Source organism: Cornus florida, unplaced genomic scaffold, assembly GCF_030987335.1.
Source record: "Cornus florida cultivar Cherokee Brave unplaced genomic scaffold, ASM3098733v1 CherokeeBrave_3.0.0_Hap2_Chr02, whole genome shotgun sequence".
In the NCBI taxonomy this organism is placed as follows: Eukaryota; Viridiplantae; Streptophyta; class Magnoliopsida; order Cornales; family Cornaceae; genus Cornus; species Cornus florida.
Window position 1 is genome coordinate 27,147,986 of NW_026775572.1, and position 21,115 is coordinate 27,169,100.

The window sequence follows — 21,115 nt, forward strand, 5'->3', positions numbered from 1 at the left end:
TAAAATATATATATTAGATTATTTAGTAATACTAAAGTTACCATAATATTAAAAGGTAACTTAAAACATGTTAAGTATATAATCTATCTGTATTCTCATTAAATAAATAAAATATATACATCAGATTATTTATTTATACTAAAGTTACCATAATATTAAAAAGGTAACTTAAAATATATGTATATCCTTATTATATAAATATATAAAATATATATATCAGATTATTTATTAATACTAAAGTTACTATAATATTAATAAATTACTTTCCTTTTTATATATATGTATATACATATATATATCTATATATATACATATACAACTATCCATGGATAATTATCCATACCCATCCAACCTCCTATCCAAGCAGTCCATGGGATCCAATTGGTTGGCCAATTACCACTAACCATAACCATAAAAGAAAAATAAAATAAAATAATAAAAGAAATGAAAACATTTAATTTACAATTAATTAACATTAATCAAATACATCATTTAAGCACACAATCTAATTAAACAAATAATACAAATAATACCTGGACAAAATACAAATAACACATAGATAAGTAACCAATTAATCAAGTAACACTTAATTCAATTAAACACATAAACAATTAGTCAAATAATCAATTAAACAATTAAAAAAAATATAATAAAAAATAAATAAATAAATACCGAGACTATCCATTTAAAATTAGGGGTATTACAAAAATCCACCAGAAGTGACTGGATCCCATACTCCGTATTAACAGGACTCCGGGAAAGCTGAACAATAGCATAGTCCACCTCGTGCCTCTGTCTATAAACAGAGGGAACCCAAGCCGAGGGGATAACCTGTAGTATCTTACGGATATCATCGAAAGAAAGAGGAAAACCAACAAGACATGAAATAAGGTTACCGCAAAGCAACAAGACACCACTGTCGATAAATCGGTCATAACTACCAGCATGACAAAGCCTGTGTAAACCTGACAAACATTTTCGTCGCCTCCAACATACAAAGTAGCTGAAGATAAGACAGTCTGGACACACCGCAACTGTAAGAAACCTGGAGGAACCCAACGCAAATCCGCCGGATGGCCAAGAGAGTCTGTAGAAGAATGCACTTGCTGCGCAACGAAAATGATATCACGGCCAAAGAGGATGTAATCCACCAAACCATTCAAAACCATAACCACTTATGGGCTTTCATTAAATGGACCACACACTATAATACCCACCACAAGCGGACCAACAATTAAACAACACTCAGCATGGGTCTGCACAGGCCCAAGAAGCGACCACAAAGAGTACAAGACATTGGGTTTGGGCTGAAGATAACAAATAGGCCCATCTAAGGTCATTAGTAGGAACGGAGCACAAAATATCTCAGCCTTTGCGTTCCCTGCACGCAAGGAAAACAGGTGATGTAACGTGGACCCCATTGGCAGACCATGTGCTGACCAAAAGATGACACGTAGCCGATGCAGCAGAAAATCAAAGACGGTCGTTGACCCAAAAGAGAGCGGCGACTGGAAGGAAATCTCCACCGCCTCATCGTCAACAGAAAAAGGAAGACAGCAAACCAAGAAATCTGAAACGCAAAACACATAGAAAGAAAATTAACACTAACATAAATACACAACAACTTATAGCGAAACTCAGATCAAAAGGAAAATTTTGCACTGATAGGTCAGCAATTCGTCCAAAACGTAAAACCCTTTGCGTTACATCCCGCTGTGCACATTTTCCTTTCCGGCGAGGATAGAAATAAATACCCGAGAGCATCATAAAGGAAACCATCAGGATCAAAAGACCTATGACAGAAACGATCCAAAGGAAACACCTAAAGAAACGATTTACAAACAGACCCGAGACAAGGAAAGATAAGAAAGGAAAAAGAAAACGGACCAAGTTGGAATCCAAAATAAACCACTCCGACAAGCAGATAATCCCTTAATAAAAGAGGAACCCCAAAAGCACAAGCAGAGTACAAAGCTGGTTCATTGGAAAGACACAACACCAAAGAAACCCAGAAATGTTGCAACAGATGTCACGAGGAATGAACAAACACCAAAGAACCCAAAATGAAAGAATATGTTATCCCTTTCATTATACATTCAATTGTGTTATCATGGTATTTTCGGAACCTAAAATGAAAGAATATATTGCAGTCCACTTCATTATCAATCTATGATAGATTATTGATTCTTAACTAGTCAATGCTACAATTGTCACTCTAATTAGTTTTTAATAAAAATTCCTAGTCAATAATAAATAAAATTGGAGCTTATATCCTCTTTAAGTGTTTAAATCAATATATATATATATATATATATATATATATATATATATATATTAGCACAATTTAAATCAATTAATAATTGACACAATAGTTAGTCTAATAATAATGGGGAAGGATATATTAAATTATTGTACTACTAATTACAAAAAATAAAATAAAAAAGAATTTCAATTACGGACAAATTTATTGTACTAATTCTAAAAGGGTCAAGTGCAGAAAATATCACTAAAATATATTTCACACCTCTCACGTGCACAAAATACCTCTAAAGTTTCAATTTGGTGCAAATAGGTCCTTAACAAATTTAAACTCTAAATTAACTAAATGACACTTACTTAACTATTTTATAAAAAATATAAAAATAAATAATTTTGTAAAATGGCCAAAAAGGACACTATTGGAGGATGTACCTCCGTACAAAAAACACTCCTAAAGTTTCAATCTGGTACAAATAGGTTCCTCTGACAAATATAAACCCTACGTTGACTAAATTACCCTTAAGGAAATATTTTATAAAATATGTAAAAATAAATAATTTTATAAAATGATTGAAAATGACACTAGTGGAGGACATCGGCAATGGACAAGTTAAGATAAAAATATAAAATAAAAAACAAAAATAAAGTACAAATTAAAGAAAATAAAAATTTTCCAAACTTCGAAAACCAGTGCACACTAATATTAGGATTTTTATTTTAACAGTGTTGGTACGAAAAAATAAAATAAAATAAAGAAAAAAAATTTAGTAGAAAAGAATAAACTGAAATGTCGAAAAATTTAAATCCTTGTTTTAAAATTCTCAAAGTTAAAAAAAAAAAAAAAAAATAGAGAAAAGGTAATGTACACATAACACCCTTATATTATGAGATTAATAACATATATATACCCTTGGGCATTTTTAGAAGAGTAAAAGGCCAAAACATGTATTACAACACTAATTTATGTCAGAGAGGTATTTTTGTACAATGTGAAAAAATTAAAGGTGCTTTTTACACACTTTTTTAAATAGGGAGTAAATGTGTTACGCGAAATATACTTTAGAGGTGTTTCCTATACTTGTCCCGTTCTAAAAAAAATATGTATAAATTGTCTCTTGATATATATTTTTTGGTCTTGATTCTTAAACCATTCTGGATCAAGATTTTTTTCACATTTATTATTATTTTTTTATCAAAGATTTTCCCTATTTATTTGAAATTTTAGCCCCAAAAAATGCAGAAACCGTCGTTAACTACAAAATAATAAAATAAAATAAAATCTATGACCTATTTAACTTTGCAAAGCAACCACCATTTATGACACTATAAAATTAGTGTCCTTGTTTAATGAAAAAAAAAAAAAAAATTTCCTCCATGAACCATTAAATTGGCGAAAAGATTTGCAATATATGCACATACTATACATATATATATGTAGGATTTCAATTCCAGGGCATAATGGATTTCGTTTTTTTTTTTTTATAAAAAAATAACAATAAGAAGAAAAATAAAATGAAAAGAAAAATAAAATTTGAAGGAAACAAATTACAACACGATTGAATAAACGAAATTTAACCTTTTTTAAAAGGTAATTAAAAAAATTTAAAGAGTAAAAGAGAAAAAAATTTAAAAAGTTTAAGAGAATTTTGAAAACTAATAATTTTAGGGGCATAATATACAAATTTTTATGCATATAATAAAAAATAAAATAAAAATCATATATATTATATTAGGCGGGGCCAGGTTAGAGGAAGGCACACATGTAAGGCTGCAATTTGGGCGGGTTTGAGGTATAACTTGAACCCAACCCATTATATGAAATGTTAAATCCAATCCCAATTCAACCCTATTTTCAACCCGAGCCTAACTCATCCTTCTACTTTTAAATTTGGGCTTACAATTCGGGCTTAGATTCTATGTTTAAAATTGGGGTGAATTCGAGTTACTCATATAGATAATCTTCACATCAAAAATTTAATATGATCTTGAATTAGTTTTAGATTAAATTATTCTTTAAAAAAAAAAAAAAATTTAAAGACATTTTATAAATTTTGAATAAATTACAAACAAATTACTAGAAAATTAATTATCTTAAATGTTAACATACAATAAGTTAAAATTTAATAAATGAAGTTGAAAAGAAGAAAAGTAATCGTAGTTTAAATATTATATATAATGTATTTAAAAATAATATTAGAATTCGGGTTCGGTTTACTCGGATTGCTAATATCTCAACCCAAGTCTAATTCTAATTAAATTCGGGTTGAGATTTTTTAACTCATACCCAACCCTATTTGTAAAAATAATTGTCCAAGCTCATGCTAAATCGAACGAACTCGAGTTAGGTTCGGGTTGCACATCCCAAATTGCACCCCTACGCACACGACTCTGCCCCTAATATACATTCATAACAAATAAAAATGTCTATATTCATAATATTGATGAATAACTCAATTGTAAATTTTTTTTTTTTTTTTAAGTAAAATGAATAATTTAATTTAGCAATGCAATATACTAGTGTGTGTATATATATATGTATATATTAGATGGCCTTTTAAACTCAATGCGCTCTCAAAATAAGGCACTCCAATGGACTCTCAAAAGACCTATCATATTTTGAGATTCTCAAATATAGCAGCTCTCAAATAAGAGCATCTCCAATGGTAAAAGCTATTTTCAGCTGCCAAATCTATATTTTGACAGGTGCTACAGTGCTACATTTTCGCAATTATGCTCCAATAGTTCATTTCATACAATATGCTATTTTTTAACACAATCACTATTCTTTTTCAATTACCATTCCCACCATTCATATTTGCATCAGTAATATTAATATTAGGCACATTCCAAATCAAGTTGTAGACTTTAGAATGAAACTAAAATTAAGCCTAATTAAAAAGAAACAAAAATTTGAAATATCTGGTCAAAAAAGGACCAATATATATATATATATATATATATATATATATATATATATGTATAAATTTATATATTTGATTTTTTTTTTCGAAAATTCATATTATATATATATATATATATATATGTATATTATATATATTTGAGTATATTATTATTAAATATATATATATATTTTTAGGGCAAATCATTTCAGCCTCCCCAATTGCCTCCATCTTTATTATCGTTCTCAACTCAGAACTCCCCCTCTCTCTATCTCTCTCTCTACAACTACAAACTAGAAAATCTATAAGAATCAGAAGTTGAAAACCCATAGATTTCAGTTTATCTATCTGTCTGCAAGAATCAAAAGATCAAAACCCATATCGGCATATCATTTCAGATTGTTCAAAAACCCATACCTTTCAGTTTACATTGCCTGCTGTTCCAGTTTGGGTTCGCCGTTCGCAAGCTTCAGCCGCTCTCTCAACTCTTAAGCTTGGCCTCTCTCTCTCTGCAACTGCTAAATTGTATGTATTTTGTTTAATTTGTTTTTTTTCTCTCTCTCTCTTTACAACTGCTAAATTGTATGTATTTTGTTTTGTTTTAATTTTTTTCCTATCTCTCTCTCTCTCCGACTGCTAAATTGTATGTATTTTGTTTTAATTTTTTTTCTAAATCAACAAATCAACAAATCAAGGTCTGTAATTCTTGTTTTGTTTTGAGAGAAAATTTGAGATTTTCAAATTTTGAGAGGCCAAATGAAAGGCCATTGGAGACCCTTTTTTTCACCATCTCTCAAGTTAGAGGTTTGAGAGCCCAAAATAGAAGAGCATTGGAGATACTCTAACCTCTTAAACTAAAAATATAGAAAGTGGAAAAAGTTGCTAAAATGAAAATAAGGCACTCCAATGTCTCTCAAAATATAAAATGATTGTTATGTAAAAAAAAATAACATTTTAGAAGAGATACACCATTGGAGCATAATTTTAAAAATATAACATTTTAACAATGTAACACCTTTCAAAATATAAATTTAACATGAAAATATAACATTTTGGAGGAGAAATGCTCTAGCAAATTATAAACTGCGCTGTTACTAAATATGTTAATTTTATTTATTTATTTTTAATTACGTGGTAGTCTGTAATAGGTCCAATCACGTTATGGAATTAATTTCCCTCAACTCACGAACTGGACGATTTTTTTTTTTCACACGACCTGGACGATGACATGGCAAGATTTGGAAGGAACGACCAACAGTAAATCGTATCAACTCCTTCAATTTTTATTTGAGGTAAATCTCTCCAATTTGCGCTCTCTCAAATTCTCTCTTACTGTTTCTCTCTCTAAAAGTATCACTCAGTTTTCGCCGTTATATAGATCTAGTCTCACTCTGATCAATTTCTTGTTAGTTTTCTCCATCTCCGTTTCAGATCTAGAGCTTTCGATTCAATCTTTTTCTTTTCTTTTTCTCAGTTTCCAATCAAAATCGCATTGGGACGAAGATCAGCAGATTGGCCAAATCTCCGGTTAGGGTTTCTCTTTTATTCTTTAATTTGTGAAATCAGCCTCAGTTATGATCTGCATTGCTTGGATCTATATATTCGGGATTATATGTGTGTGTGTGTGTGTGTGCATGTATGCATGCTTATGTTTATATAGATTCCTTCTCGTGGAATCGGTTGTGCCTCATTTAGTTTATGTTTGCCAAATTTTAATTTGCTCTTGTTCTCTGGAATACAGATTTCTTGCTGCTTTCTAAACGGTGATTTTCGGATTTTGATTTGGTTAAGATGGTAATCATTATGTTGACTCTATTCTTTGATCTTCTTGGGTGGAAACTACATATTGTAAAATTTATATAACTTGGATTATCAGTATTTATGGTTGTCTTTTTATTGCATTTTTAAATTAATTAATTAATTAATTTTTTTTCTAACTAATTATTCTATTTGTTTGTGATGTAGGTTGTACTTGCAGCTTCTATTATAAGTAAATCGGGCAAAGGTGAATTCACTAATTATTTCATTTTCTTGAAATAATTTGGAATTTGCATTTTTTTTCTTATTGATGTTATATCCGTCACTCTAACAAAGAAGTGAAACGAAATCTGTAAAGTTCAATTACTTGTCCTCTAATTTGGGTCAGCTTGTGAGATAATGAACCTTGTATGCTTAATTTAGTCCTTCCTGTTCATTTACATCTAGAAACATACTTTCACAGATACTCTGGCTTTGCTTCTTTAGATTTTTTTGAATTAGCTTTGGCAGCATCTGGTTGTACTTATATGAATAGTGCTTTTGTATTTGTTTCATAACAGTTAACTCAAATGTAGGAAGCTAACCCAACTGTTTAGGGTTTACTGCTGCAGGAATACTATTTTGTTTGTTCAATTTGTGTTGTGTATTATCTGTTTTTTCATTCAACGAGAAAGAAGCTTAGGTGGTGTTTGATAAAACTGAAAATGAAATACTGAACCTCATTTTAAGTGGCACTTATTTTTTTTTTACATATTTTGGAGTCGTATAATTATGCGGGAGCACATATTTACATAACTTTGGGAGATATACTACGTAATCTTTCCCCCTTTGTGGACAATTGATTTGGGAGCATTGAGAATTTTCACACTAGGATATCAATTTTAACAATCATTTGCCATGATTTTGGTGGTATTATGATCAATCGTGATTCATGTTTTGTTTTGGTTCTACTTATTCCAATACACTTGCAAGGTATTTGGTATTTGGATACTCCCATGCATCAAGTGTTATGATAATATATAAAATAAGTTGACATCTTTATTCTGTGGGATTTAAAGGAGTGTTTATTGTCCTTGATGCTTTCTAAATTGAGGTTATTTTAGAGTTTAATGCCTCTTTTTCTGGTAGGGGGTGACTATTGGCTGATCCACTTTTGTGCTCAAGGACTTTGCTAGAAAAGAATGTACTTATTCGTTGTGGAACATGAAACATAGTCTCTAATTTGGATGCGCTCCTTAAACAATTTGTTGATGGGGGGTCCCTTTTTCTTGCTGTATTTGTGTGTGCGCGTGCTTTTTTTTTTTTTTTTTTTTGTCTGACGTGCTTTTATCGATTTATATATTTATATCTCTAATTCTTAGATAAGTTACTGTACATTTTTAGAGAACTGACTTCATGTTGAATTTTATTTATCCAAAGTTGATATTGTTGGGTGTATTGTTTGGGCATATCCTATTCTTTTAGTCTTCTATTTTGTTGACCATCTGTGTGTGCATGCATTTGTTAGAGTTGTGCGTTTTGATCTAGATGCACCTTACAGTTTATGATTTAATTTTGCGCAGCCCTTGTTTCGAGGCAATTCGTTGATATGTCTCGCATCAGAATTGAGGGGCTTCTTGCAGCTTTCCCCAAGTTGGTTGGAACAGGAAAACAACATACGTATATTGAGACTGAAAATGTGCGCTATGTTTACCAGCCAATTGAGTCCTTGTATTTGCTGCTTGTAACAAACAAACAAAGCAACATCCTTGAAGATTTGGAGACACTGAGGCTGCTCTCAAAACTTGTATCCTCTATGTTGGTATATGATAATTACTTTTTTTATTTGAATTATTGATGCGAGGTATGAATCACAATTTACTGAAATAAGAAAGAATTGAGGTTGTCTTGACATCTGCGTCCATTTTCTGAATTTGAATCTCTATTGTTGACCAGTCATTAGTCCCCTCCAGCCCCACCCAAAAAAATAAAAATAAAGAAATAAAACAAAATAAATGGAAAAGAGAAAAAAGAAGAAGAAGACGAAGAAGAAAGGTTGTGCCTCGTGGTCGTTGTACACTCTTACTTCTCTCTTATGAAGTATTACCGGTGCTTTGCACACTGTTCTAAATAATTGCACAGAAGATTTTTTCAGGGGTGATGCCTATCAAGATATTCATTTATTAAGGATATAGCACATAGAGATAAGATTGTTTCTTTAACTGTGTATAGGTTCCTGAATATTCTCTCTCTCTGGAGGAGGATGGCATTTGCAGAACAGCTTTTGAGCTGATCTTTGCTTTTGATGAAGTTATCTCCCTTGGGCACAAGGAAAATGTAACTGTTGCACAGGTTAAGCAGTACTGTGAGATGGAGAGTCACGAGGAGAAATTGCACAAGCTGGTACTGCAGAGCAAGATAAATGAAACTAAGGATGTCATGAAGCGCAAAGCTAGCGAAATTGACAAAAGCAAGGTAATTGCTTGGGGCCCTAAAAGTAATATGCTTAGGTTCCCTCTTCTCATTATTATTGTGTTTTTGTAAATTATGTTAAAAAATCGTGCATAAATACTTTGCAGATTGAAAAGAACAGAGGTGACAAAGGAGGGTTTATGTCTCTGCAGTCGATGGGTTCTGGTAGAATTGATAGCGGTTTTAGTAGTGATATGAGCATATCTAGCAGTGGAACTGGTTTTGGAAGTGGTTCTGGGTTTGGATTAAGCACTGATGTCGATTCATTTTCTACCAAGCCTAAAGGTTTGTGCCCTTTTATCTGTCAAGTTCAAAAATGCGCGTTGAATCTGATCTTTGTTTTATATGAGGTCATACTATATAATTAATTGGTGACAGCTATATAGGAGCTGGTCAAATGTTTTTGTCACAGATAAAACTTTCATCAGATGAAAAACTATGGACTATTGTACTGAACTTTGTCATTCTTTCACGTCCCTTAAGTTTAGAAGAGAATATAGTACTTGTATTAGTTTTGTTCTATTTTTATTGGTTGTTTTAGTTTTAGATGTAGCATATTTTTATTTTATTTTTATTTTTATATATATCTGAATAATTTCCATATGTGATCTAAATCTGACACAAGTTTCCTCAAGTACTGTTTTTTGTGTTTTCCCTAAAATCATTTGGTCCCTTTCTAGGAATAAGAATGGAGGTTTTTTTTAAATTTTTTTAAGATTAACCTGGGGTTTTTAACTAAACCCCAAGGACCTAGGAAGGGCGCCTCCGGCACCCTAGGCCGGGTAAGTCGTGGAGTATCACTGCGAAGGCGTAGCCCCAAGGAATTGTTTGCAGTTGCACTCAATGGGTTCTATTTCTTCTCGGTTGCTATGATGTATCAGTGTTGGTGTAATGCCCAGACTTTATTTTACATTTTTTTTTCCACCAATTTATCTTACATAATCAACATACTTTGCTTTTGTTCATTGACTTAATATCTTATTATATAACTATGGGATATTAAATCCATATTTCTCGAACTGCCAACTGAATTTGTAATGGACCTTAATGAAACACATGCAAAGAAGCTTATCTGAATACTAGCTGAGAGGTAAAGAAACTTTTTATGATTTAAGGTTACAATTTCAATTATAAGTAGACTCTACTGTTTGATCTATGTACTTTTAAACAGTATGTGGGAAATTGATTGCATGCTTTGCAATGAGATGAAAAAATGTGGTAGAAAAGCGTAAACTGAAAATTTAATCAGTGAGGCCAAGTTATTATTCTGTCTCGTATATTCATATTTGTTATTGTGGATCTCAGTGCAAATATCTGCTTTATGGTTTCTGTGATGCTTTTCAATTTGGCAATGTGTTTAAAAAAAGTGTGGGTTGATGTTTAGATGTTAACTTCAAATCTAGTTACTTTATGGTACCTTTGGATGCATCAGTGGATTTCAAATGAAGGAATTTGGGTTTTAAATGTAGGTTGGGTATAGGTGTTAGATTGGGTGACTAAAGGGGATGGCAGAGTGACGGGGGAGATATATTTTGTTAAGAACATTGTGTAACTAGAATCCTTGTTGGCATCGATTTCAAATAACACCTTTCACATTACTATTTGAATTCCACCTGTTTAAGACACTCAAATCAATCTATACATCTTCTTGATATCAAAATCTAAACTATTAAATCTAGATCTAAGAATATACTCCTTAAATAATTGAACTCGAAAGCTAATAATTTTAAATTCCTCAATAACTAATGTAGCGTTATTCTTTCCATGACAGACTCCTGTTATGCAAAGTAGGATAAAATGTGTCTGTCATTATATTCAGTGGAAAACATTCTATTATGTGTAAGACATTTAATTTGGCTCCTCCATCTTTTGGTTCATGAATATGAGATTCAGAGCACTTGTAACTTTCCCACATTAGTTCTGATCCCTAATGACTAACCACTTGCATCCACATGGATAGCATCTGCTTCTGTTGAGTGAGATTTTTATCTCAAAGATGCCTCTTTTGAAAATACCATTTTGATTAGGTCATAGAATTAGATTACTGAGATCAGTTGCTAATGTTGCAATTATTATATTGTCCTCCCTGTCTTTTAATTGTTGGTGTTGGTTGCCCTTCATGAATTGAAGATCCTTCTTCAGAAAGAACTGCAAGAGATTATTGATTGATTTTAACACAGAGAAATTTAATTATTTTAATTTGCATCATCAGGACGTCCATCTGCATCTGCTACTGCTCCTCCAAAAGGTCTTGGTATGCAGCTTGGTAAATCACAAAAGACAAACCAGTTTTTGGAATCTTTGAAAGCTGAAGGTGAAGTGATCCTTGAGGATGTGCGTCCAAGTGCCAGTCAGTCCAGATCAGCTGCTCCACTACCCACTGATCCCATCACATTAACTGCTGAAGAGAAGCTTAATGTGACATTAAAGCGAGATGGTGGCGTGAGTAACTTTGATGTTCAGGGAACCTTGTCACTTCAAATTCTCAACCAGGATGATGGGCTTATCCAAGTTCAGGTTCTCTCTCTCTCTCTCTCTCTCTCTCTCTCTGTATGTGCGTGCGCGGGTGGGTGTGGGTGGGTGGGCGGGTGCACACGGTTGCGTGTGCAGGTTGTTGGGACACATCATGGTTAAATCAGCTTAAATAGAAAACTACGTTTTTACCTTTCAATTTTGTTACATGGACTTAGGTGCAAATGCGTTTAAGGATTAGAATTTTTTTCTTTTTCCCCCCTGGGTGTCTAAGGATTAGAACTCCCTGGATCCTGAACTTTAAAATATGGGAATTTGACTTGAAATGTGTGCAAATAGTTGAGTATGAGTATGTGGACACTACTTGGACTCCTTGCACATTTAAACACATTATATGTTATAAAATGATGTAGCATACATGTTCTTTAAGTGTGTACTTAGAATTTAAATCAAATGGGATGTAGTGAAAAATTGAGTTTCGTCTATTTCAGAAATAGCAATTTTTTTTCCCCCCCATCATTACATATAGAGGATTAGGGTGTCCGATTTGGGTTTATATGTTGGGCATTCCCGTATTAGTTCTCATGTCATGTCATTTCGACATATGTAAGTCGAGAGGTATAGGAGAGTTCATGTAACAAAGGCTTTCACAATATATGTGATGTTAAAGATTCATCACATTTAATGGCCTTTGAGGTATACTCCTTTGGTGGTTTTAATGTTAAACTGTGTAGATATAGGTTCACATTCTTTATCTAGTGCCATGTTTACTATACTGTGCCTTACTTTCAGATCGAGACGGGGGGTAATCCAGGCATCCTTTTCAAGACACACCCGAACATCAACAAGGAGTTGTTTTCCAATGAGAATATATTAGGCCTTAAAGACCCTAACAGGCCATTTCCAACTGGTCAAGCTGGTGATGGTGTTGGTCTCTTAAAGTGGAGAATGCAAACAGTAGACGAGTCGGTTGTGCCATTGACAAGTGGGTTCGCATTTTAAGCCACTTGTCTTTTTAATTATTGGTTTGCTTTTATCTTCATGCCTTTGTAATTTATTTTAATTCTATTTTTGTCTCAGTCAACTGCTGGCCCTCTGTTTCTGGAAAAGATACTTATGTTAGCATCGAGTACGAAGCTTCATCAATGTTTGATTTGCAGAATGTTGTGATTTCGGTTCCTCTTCCAGCACTCAGAGAGGCGCCCGGTGTAAGGCAGATAGATGGCGAATGGAGGTGCAATATCAACTTATATTGCCATACTGTTATGTTGTATAATGTTATGAAATGAAATCATTAGCGTTTTGGAGATGATATTATTCGTTGCAGTGATGGATTGTGGTTAAAATTTGTTTTTATTTCAATTTTTGGTGGAAAGCGGTAACTATTAGAAACAACAACATTGCTAAAAGCTCCATCATAGTTTCAGTTTTATATTATATGTTTTATAGCTGGGAAAGATTACTGTCACATGAAAAGCAAGGTTTTTTTTTTTTTTTTTCCCCGGGTTGGGGTGGGGGTAAATACTCAGTGGAAAGGCGTAGATCCTTTCTGATTATTATTCCGCACCTCTATTTTTGTCCTACTTTACCATGTTGAATTACTGGAAAATGACCATTTTCGGTAAAAAGACAAGATGTATTAGCTTATTCAGCTTGTCTTGTACCTTTATAAATAATAGAATAATAATATCAAAACAGTGAACGGTCATGTATGTCAGCAGGAACAGTTATTTTCATTATATGTCAGGTTATTCAGCTTTCAACCAATAGGTCGTTACCTAATGCGGTGCCCAATAATTGAGGGTACTGAGAGGATGGATTGGGAGTGGACCTACATTTTGGCATTTTTTGTACAAATCGGTTACCCTCAGACTCAAACATGCATTCTGATGCATGGCAGCCTGACCTTTTACAATTGCACCAACCAGTACAACGAAAAAGAAAAAGAAAAAGAAAAAAGAGGAGGGGGAACTTTTTGTCAAAGTCTTGTTATAGTTTAACATGATGCGGTCATCAAGTCATTGTTAAACTGGTTTCAAACTGTTTTCTTTCTCCTTTCTGTTCCTTTTTTTGGGTGTCTCATGAATCTGAGTATACAATACCAATGTGTTCTTCCTTGCAGATTTGACTCGAGAAATTCTATTTTGGAGTGGTCCATACTTCTCATTGACAACTCCAACCGCAGGTCAGCATTGAATTTTTTTTTTTTTGTATAGAACTTGCTTTTTCTATGCATTCTGGATTAGTGGTGCTTGTTTGGTTTTTAATTTTGTACTGAATAACTTGGCAGTGGATCAATGGAGTTTGTTGTTCCTCCGGCAGATACATCAGTATTTTTTCCCATTTCTGTGCGTTTTACTGCTGCTAGTACATTCAGTGACTTAAAGGTTTGCCTTTCTTTTTTCTTTCCCCTCTTTTAACTGTATCATGCTATTTTCTGAACAAATAACACTGTAAGGTATCATTCCCGTGCCAGATTTTGTTTGACATTTTTTTTGCATGTATAATGTCTAGCACATATTATGTACCGTGTCCTTAACAACACACACACACACACACACACACACACACATTCTCACAGAGTTATGCACATTTTTAATATACTATACTAATAAGTTACCAGAAAAGATATCTAGGATATTAGGTGCTGAGATTGTAGAACAGTGTCATTGAAATGGAAAGGAAATTGGAGACTACATTTTTGCTTTAGTAAAACTCTGGTGTGCTTTCTTCTGTTGAAGCTGACTTAACCTTTTTGAAGTTGTAAATATCAGAACTGACGAATGTAATTGAAAAGTTGGTTTGGGGGAAGGAAGTGAAGAGTCATTGTTCTCCCTTTTTTTTAATACACGAATTGATGGTTGTGATATTACCGATCCAAGCATGCATGACAAGGATTTTTGGTTTCTGGTTGTACATGTTCCCGATTCCTGCAATGCCCTCTTAGTTCAACCAACTTAATTGTTGTTTATGAAGATATTCAAGGAAGTTAATATATTCAACTGTATTTATTTATTTAGTGTTTTTTAAAAATGTTTTTAGTATAAGCAGAGAAGGGCTTGCGGTGCACGTGCATAATAATCGAATGTTAATATTTGTTCACAGGTCCTTACTATCTTGCCAATAAAAGGTGGACCTTCTCCCAAGTTTACTCAGAGAACACTTCTATCTACAGAGAACTACCAAGTTGTGTGACTGATGTTTGCCCTGTGCCAGCAAATAGGTTGCGAAGGTCTCTACTATGTCAGAGATGTTATATAGTAGTTTTGGATGCAAGACACAGTTTTCATTTTTGTTTCTTTTCACATTTCATTTGATACTCAATTCGGGAAAAAGTGTGCTGAAAATTGTTGTTAGTTTCATTCATTAGCATGGAACCTGGCTTTAATTCTCAATTATTGGTTTATATATGGGATAAAGGAACTTTTGGTTTGTTGTTCCCTTTTGGTTTATACTTGTAAACTTGAAATGATGAAACTACCATCACCAAATTCTGGATTAAATATCTATCAGTTACCGACCTAGATGTATCTACAGGTGGTATAAGAAGCACCACTCACTTGTTCCACCGTTGTTTATTTATAATGACTTTATTTGTAGTCATCATACATCGTATATAATCTGAACTATTAAATCCTGTTGGAGGAGTTCAGCAAAGAGATCATCCTAATCGGTGTTGTTAAAGGCGCGACATTTGTGCTTTTAATATAAAATATGAATATGTTTTAATAGTAATTGAATTTTTTTACTTTGCGCCAAAGGACCTGTAGCATCTTGGGGTTTTGTTTAACATTAATCCTAATATCCAGCAGACAGAGGCCCAAACCATGAAATCTGTTTGTTAGTGGCAACAGTTAAAACAATGATATAATGTAATTGCTAGTTGTTACATAAGAAGACACATGTCAGATATAGGAGGAAAAAAAAAATGATACGATGTAATTGCTTAGTTGTTACATAAGAAGAAAATGAACACATAATTGTTAATAATTGTTACATAACAGCTATAGGATGAAAGCGTACAGGAGCAGGTTCAGTTGGAGGTGTTTTGTCATTGTTACATAAGAAGACACGGTTACATAAGAACAGGTTCAGTTGGAAGTGTTTTGTCATGAAACAGTGATATACTAATGTAATTGTTAATCGTTACGTACAGATATACGGTGAAACGTATAAGAGCAAGTTTAGTTAGGAAGACGAAGAATCAACCTAAGCTCGAGTGTTTATGCATTTTATAAAAATCGAATCCACAATTTGCACACACTTCAAAAGACCCCATCCGAATTTACGATTCAATTCAGAAGACTCACTAAGCTACTTGTGCTAAGTCAACGAAAGTTAGCGTAACTACCCAAATACCCTTTTTCAATTTTCATTTCTCTGGTTCTATATTGCCAAGTGGACGTCTTAAGACCAAGTCTCAATGCAGAATTATCTGAAAAGGACACCCAAAATTAGAAACAAATACCCTATTTTAGTCATATCCATAAAACAATAGGTGTAATTATATAGTATACGAAAACTTATATTATCCAGAGGTTGGTGAAATATAGAAATTTGCATACAACAGCGGCATCCAAGTAGCGGAAGAGGAGAGAGAGAGAGAATCTTATTCTTCCACAATTCACATTCTCTCTCTGTATCTACAATTCTCTCTCTCAAAATGTATACGTATTTCACCATAATTGAGCTCGCATGAACTACAATTTCTCAAACCATTTGATTTTTTGTTGGTTTGATATGTATGGTATGGGCGGTGGCGGTTTCTTTTTTGACTAAGAATTCGAGGAAGCAATTTAGGGTTTGGGCGTTCTGAGCAACTGTTCTGCTATTTGAAGACTCCAATTTCTACAATTTGCGTTTTTTCCAATTTATTACGAAACTACATTTGAATCGTTTGCGGCGGCGGACCGGTTAGGTGATGGACGCGGAAGTTGGCGGTTCCGACGAAATAATGGTGGTGCCAGTGCCGGAGTCGCCGAGAAATAAGGTGAAGTTCTTGTGTAGTCATGGCGGCAAAATACTGCCGAGGCCCGCCGACGATTACCTCAAGTACGTCGGCGGCGAGACCCGCGTCGTCTCTGTCCCCAGAGACGTCAAATTCTCCGGTAAGCACACTTCAATCATCATATTGTCTTGTTATATATACCACACACACATGAATAATGCTAGGCATTGTACCATTGATCTTATTTAAAATTTTACTGAATATAAATTCCACAGAGAGAAAAAAGAATGTTCGCGCTACATAACAACTTCATTTATAGGTTGACAGCTTGTTTTTCTTTCTATTTTCGTTTTTAGGTATTAGTTTCTTCCTCTTATTTATTTAAGTTTTTTTTTTTCTTCTATTTTTTAGGTGATATATTTTTCATTATTTATGTTACATTATAAACAAGAAAAGTTATTCATTTTAGGGTGCAAATGAATCAAGTCGAGCCCAGCCGAGCTTGAGCCTGTTTGGGCTCGTTAGTTTGTGGGCTTAACTAAGAATTGTGATGAGTTCAAAAAGCTGAACTCGGGTGCGGCTCGTTTAATAACAAATGTCCCTCAAACTCAATTTAAGCTCTATTCAAAATCATTTGGCTTGTTCATGAATGTATACAGGCTTACATAACTCTATGTTCATGAACATGTTCACGGACTTGCGTTAATGGAACATGTTTACAAGTCCTGCACTAGTCTATGTTCACGAACACATACGAGCCTACACGAATTTATATTTACGAGCCTGCGCAAGTCAAGTCCAATATTGTACGGGATCAGCTCATTTACTTAATGAACGAGCCTGAGTTATTAATCAAGAGCTCAGTTCATTGACATCCCTAATTCGTTGTAACTAACAATTACAAGAATGTAATGAGAGTATGCTCGTAATAGACTTACTTTAAGGACTTATATTTCAAGTCAATATGTTATAATAATTTTCTGTATTTATAATTAGAATTACTACTTTGGCCTCCAACCGAAATTTTTTGCTCCTATTAGATCCACCAACTGCAAGTTTCATTTGATCTCATAAAAATAAAAATAGTAAATTCGTGAATGTACTTTAATATATGTAAGTGATAAAGAAACTGACAAGAGACTAATCTGATAAACCTACTTGTAATCCATAATCCATGTGATAAACTAAAATGATTAAAGATTAGTATAATTACTAACGGACCAATGTCTCAGCGGTATCATACCCTTATCCCTATTTGTCAAAGAGAGATTAGAGGTTTGTGCATCAGTGGAGACATGAATGTGTAAGTACCATTAAAAAAAAATTTTTTTTTTGGTGACAGTCTTTCGAGTTCAAAATCAATTTACGAGTTTTCATTTCTTTGTCACAGAACTAATGGCGAAACTTAGCAATCTATTTGATGGTGAAATGGTCCTCAAGTATCAATTAATTCCAGAGGACCTTGATACCCTCGTTTCGGTAAAATCCGATGAGGATGTCCGCCACATGCTTGAAGAATATGACCGCCATGAAAGTACAGGGACCTTAAGGCTTCGAGCCTTCCTCTTCCCAGCCAACCCAATTGTAATGGACAACCAAACCCATCCCATGGACACACATTCGCTTGAGCAGCGTTACATTGATGCCATTAATGGAATCATTCGTGCTAATAATGCAAAACATACCTCCAGTACCAATCCAAACCCTCCACCCCACACCATTTCATCCACGGGCTCATCCCCGAAATCCCAAGAAAGCTGTGCCATTGACAACATGTTAGTATTGAATGGGCAGCAATTTCATATGCATAAAGTCCAGAGCTCACCTAGCTTGTGCGGTCCCAACAGCCAACAACACTACAACAACCACCACCATATCCACCAGCACCACCACCGTCACTACCCGAACCACCTCCGACAATCCCTACAACCCTGCCATGGGTACCAACCTCACAGAGGAGGCGGCATGCCAACCGAGAAGTTAATCTCGGTTAGGTCAGTGGAGAGGGCGGAGTCTTGGAGGTACCAAATGTTTGGCGCCGCCCCAATCTACCACCATCACTCGCCTAGGCACAGTGGGGGAAGTGGAGGACCCTGTGACAAATGTAGTGGTTATACTGATAGAAGGTTTGACAGAAATGACAGTTTCTCACACAGAACTGAGAGTTTCTCACCAAGTCCTCAGTAATAGGCAAGGATTAGTTTTCATTTGCCTGTTGCTTGTGAAGAAGCATTATATAGACTGTTGACTATGGAACATTGAAAAAAGACAAAGAAAGAAAGCGTAGGGTGGGAAAGAATACATTTTTCGTTTTAATTTGATTATTGAAATGTACAAACTATACTTGTAAATCTAACACCAATCGTTTTCTTTCTTTTTTCTGATCAAATGATTGTTTATTTATTTTTAAGTGCTTTGGCAAAGGTTTATTATGTATACAGTTCAAAATAAACTAAATAGTTAAGATATTTAAAGTGATCAATAATTGAAAAAAAAAAAACTCTAGGCATAAGTTTAACAGTTTTAAATATTAATATAAATATTGCATTATCGAGGAAAAACAAAAACTTTATAATAAAAGCTGCAAAACTTGACAGAATGAAGTAGAGCTCTTGAATGGCATTGAACTCTGAAACTGACACTTATTTTGCACCACTCTGAACTTTTCTTTTGCTTGCTGTAGTTAAGATCTGTCTACCACATGTCACAACAAAAACAAGAGTTGAAGTAACTGAGTGGGTAGACCCACGTTTCGTGAAACAGAAGTCACTAGTAAGAAGGATCCTCACTTAATTTCAATATATCCTGTAGAGTATAAAGAAATAAAATGAAGAAACCTTAGCTTATTGCTAGGAAGCTCAAACAAACTGGTAATATAAAGAACCAATATCGAACACCAAGTAAAAAAATAGCAAAGTAGCTACTAAAACAAAATGAAAACCTTAAAAGATGTTTCATCGAATAACTGATGAGTAAGGACCATTTTGCAGGCCAGAAATTCCGGCATCAAATAATGGTTCTTATTCCTATTTTCCATTCCGTTACATAATCAATCTGTAGCATTGAGTTATGTGTCTTTTTAGCTTCATTCTAAATGAAGTAGAACTCATTTCCATGTGATTATGCAAGTCAGATAATGCTCATATCACGCCCCAAATCTAGATGATCTAGTGCAAGAGAGAAATGAAAGTAAATCGGACCCGATACCCAAGTCCACAATGCGAAAGCAAAATCAGACCCGTCAACCTATGTAGGTCCTTAACCTCACGAGTAATAACTCCCTAATCCCATTCAAATAATGGATATACAAATCCTCACGATGTTAATGAAACCACGACGTCACATGAATGCATCATTTTTTTTTTTTTTTTTTTTTTTTTCTCTCTCTCTCTCTCTCTCGATAATTATATGATTTTTAATCTTGAAATGTCAAAACAAATCATTTTCATAGATGGTGACAACATGGAAAATTTTCATAAACGTTTCAGAAAGATTGGATTAAAAACAGGAATTTTGTCGCATAATATAATGTTTTTTTGCTAAAACAAAAGACCGATGTGACATATCACCAAATAGGTAGACAAACAACCCTCATTAGAACTTTAAAACAAGATTAAAATAACTATGAGAAGATCCCCCAAACGGCCCCTAAGGAATGCCCAAAATAAATGAATACATAATAATTTCATGTTAACAGTGCCCCAGTTGACTAACTCAACGTCCAGTCGACTAACCTCTGGATTCCATAATCATGGCTACTGAAAACCACCTCTTAGTATACTAACTCAAGGCCACAATTGACTAACATCCCTAGTTGACTAACTCAAGGACCAGTAGACTAACCCCACATGAACCCAAAGACTAACATGTTGCCCTAGTTGACTAACTCTACTCTAAACCTTAACAAATTTAAATGCCAAGATGAAGGCCTAAATGAATATGAGAATGACTATAAATCCACACACATGATGAATACGAAGATAATGGGGTACAACCCCTCTCATTTCAGGTAAAAAATAAAGGTCAACAAGGCCAATACCATAACTAATATGCTAGCAATCATCAGCAATATGAAATTAAACTGACCATAATCATACATATCATAACATGGCTACTTACTGATATACATAATACATCAAGTTTCTTCAAATTACATCATTCATACATATAGTCCAAGTTTAACAAAAATGCTACACAGAGCATGCCAAAAGTCCTTCCAAGCTACATCACAACTATGGATGAGGAGAGTCCTTCATGGCACCGCTCGGTCCTAAAAAGATTAATATAAATGGGGTGCGCAAATAGTGCTCAATAAGAATTATGTTAT

The 21,115-nt window shown here is 33.9% G+C and overlaps 2 protein-coding genes and 1 long non-coding RNA gene across 5 annotated transcripts; 2 read left to right on the forward strand and 1 right to left on the reverse strand.

Moving 5' to 3' along the window:
- Nucleotides 1-571: 571 nt before the first annotated feature.
- LOC132294420 (uncharacterized) lies at nt 572-2,192 on the reverse strand. The gene is made up of 2 exons (XR_009478065.1): nt 1,888-2,192; nt 572-1,793 (listed from the first exon to the last, which is right to left on the reverse strand). It is a non-coding gene; the product is annotated as an uncharacterized LOC132294420 (long non-coding RNA).
- A 4,256-nt stretch (nt 2,193-6,448) lies between these two features.
- Nucleotides 6,449-15,281, forward strand: LOC132294421 (coatomer subunit delta-like). Of its 2 annotated transcripts, none has more exons than XM_059792266.1 (12): nt 6,449-6,686; nt 6,901-6,953; nt 7,125-7,164; nt 8,480-8,718; nt 9,129-9,371; nt 9,476-9,653; nt 11,581-11,885; nt 12,633-12,825; nt 12,921-13,074; nt 13,963-14,025; nt 14,131-14,227; nt 14,946-15,281. In XM_059792266.1, the coding sequence occupies exons 2-12, from the start codon at nt 6,951-6,953 to the stop codon at nt 15,033-15,035; spliced, it is 1,605 nt and encodes a 534-aa protein (XP_059648249.1). In that variant the 5' UTR covers nt 6,449-6,686; nt 6,901-6,950; the 3' UTR covers nt 15,036-15,281. The 2 variants fall into 2 exon arrangements, with proteins under 2 accessions (XP_059648249.1, XP_059648250.1); XM_059792267.1 differs by having other exon boundaries at nt 8,480-8,703.
- A 1,057-nt stretch (nt 15,282-16,338) lies between these two features.
- Nucleotides 16,339-19,198, forward strand: LOC132294422 (uncharacterized). 2 transcript variants are annotated; one of them, XM_059792268.1, is made up of 2 exons: nt 16,339-16,948; nt 18,179-19,198. In XM_059792268.1, the coding sequence occupies exons 1-2, from the start codon at nt 16,762-16,764 to the stop codon at nt 18,973-18,975; spliced, it is 984 nt and encodes a 327-aa protein (XP_059648251.1). In that variant the 5' UTR covers nt 16,339-16,761; the 3' UTR covers nt 18,976-19,198. The 2 variants fall into 2 exon arrangements, with proteins under 2 accessions (XP_059648251.1, XP_059648252.1); XM_059792269.1 differs by having other exon boundaries at nt 16,809-18,091.
- The last annotated feature ends 1,917 nt before the right edge of the window (nt 19,199-21,115 follow it).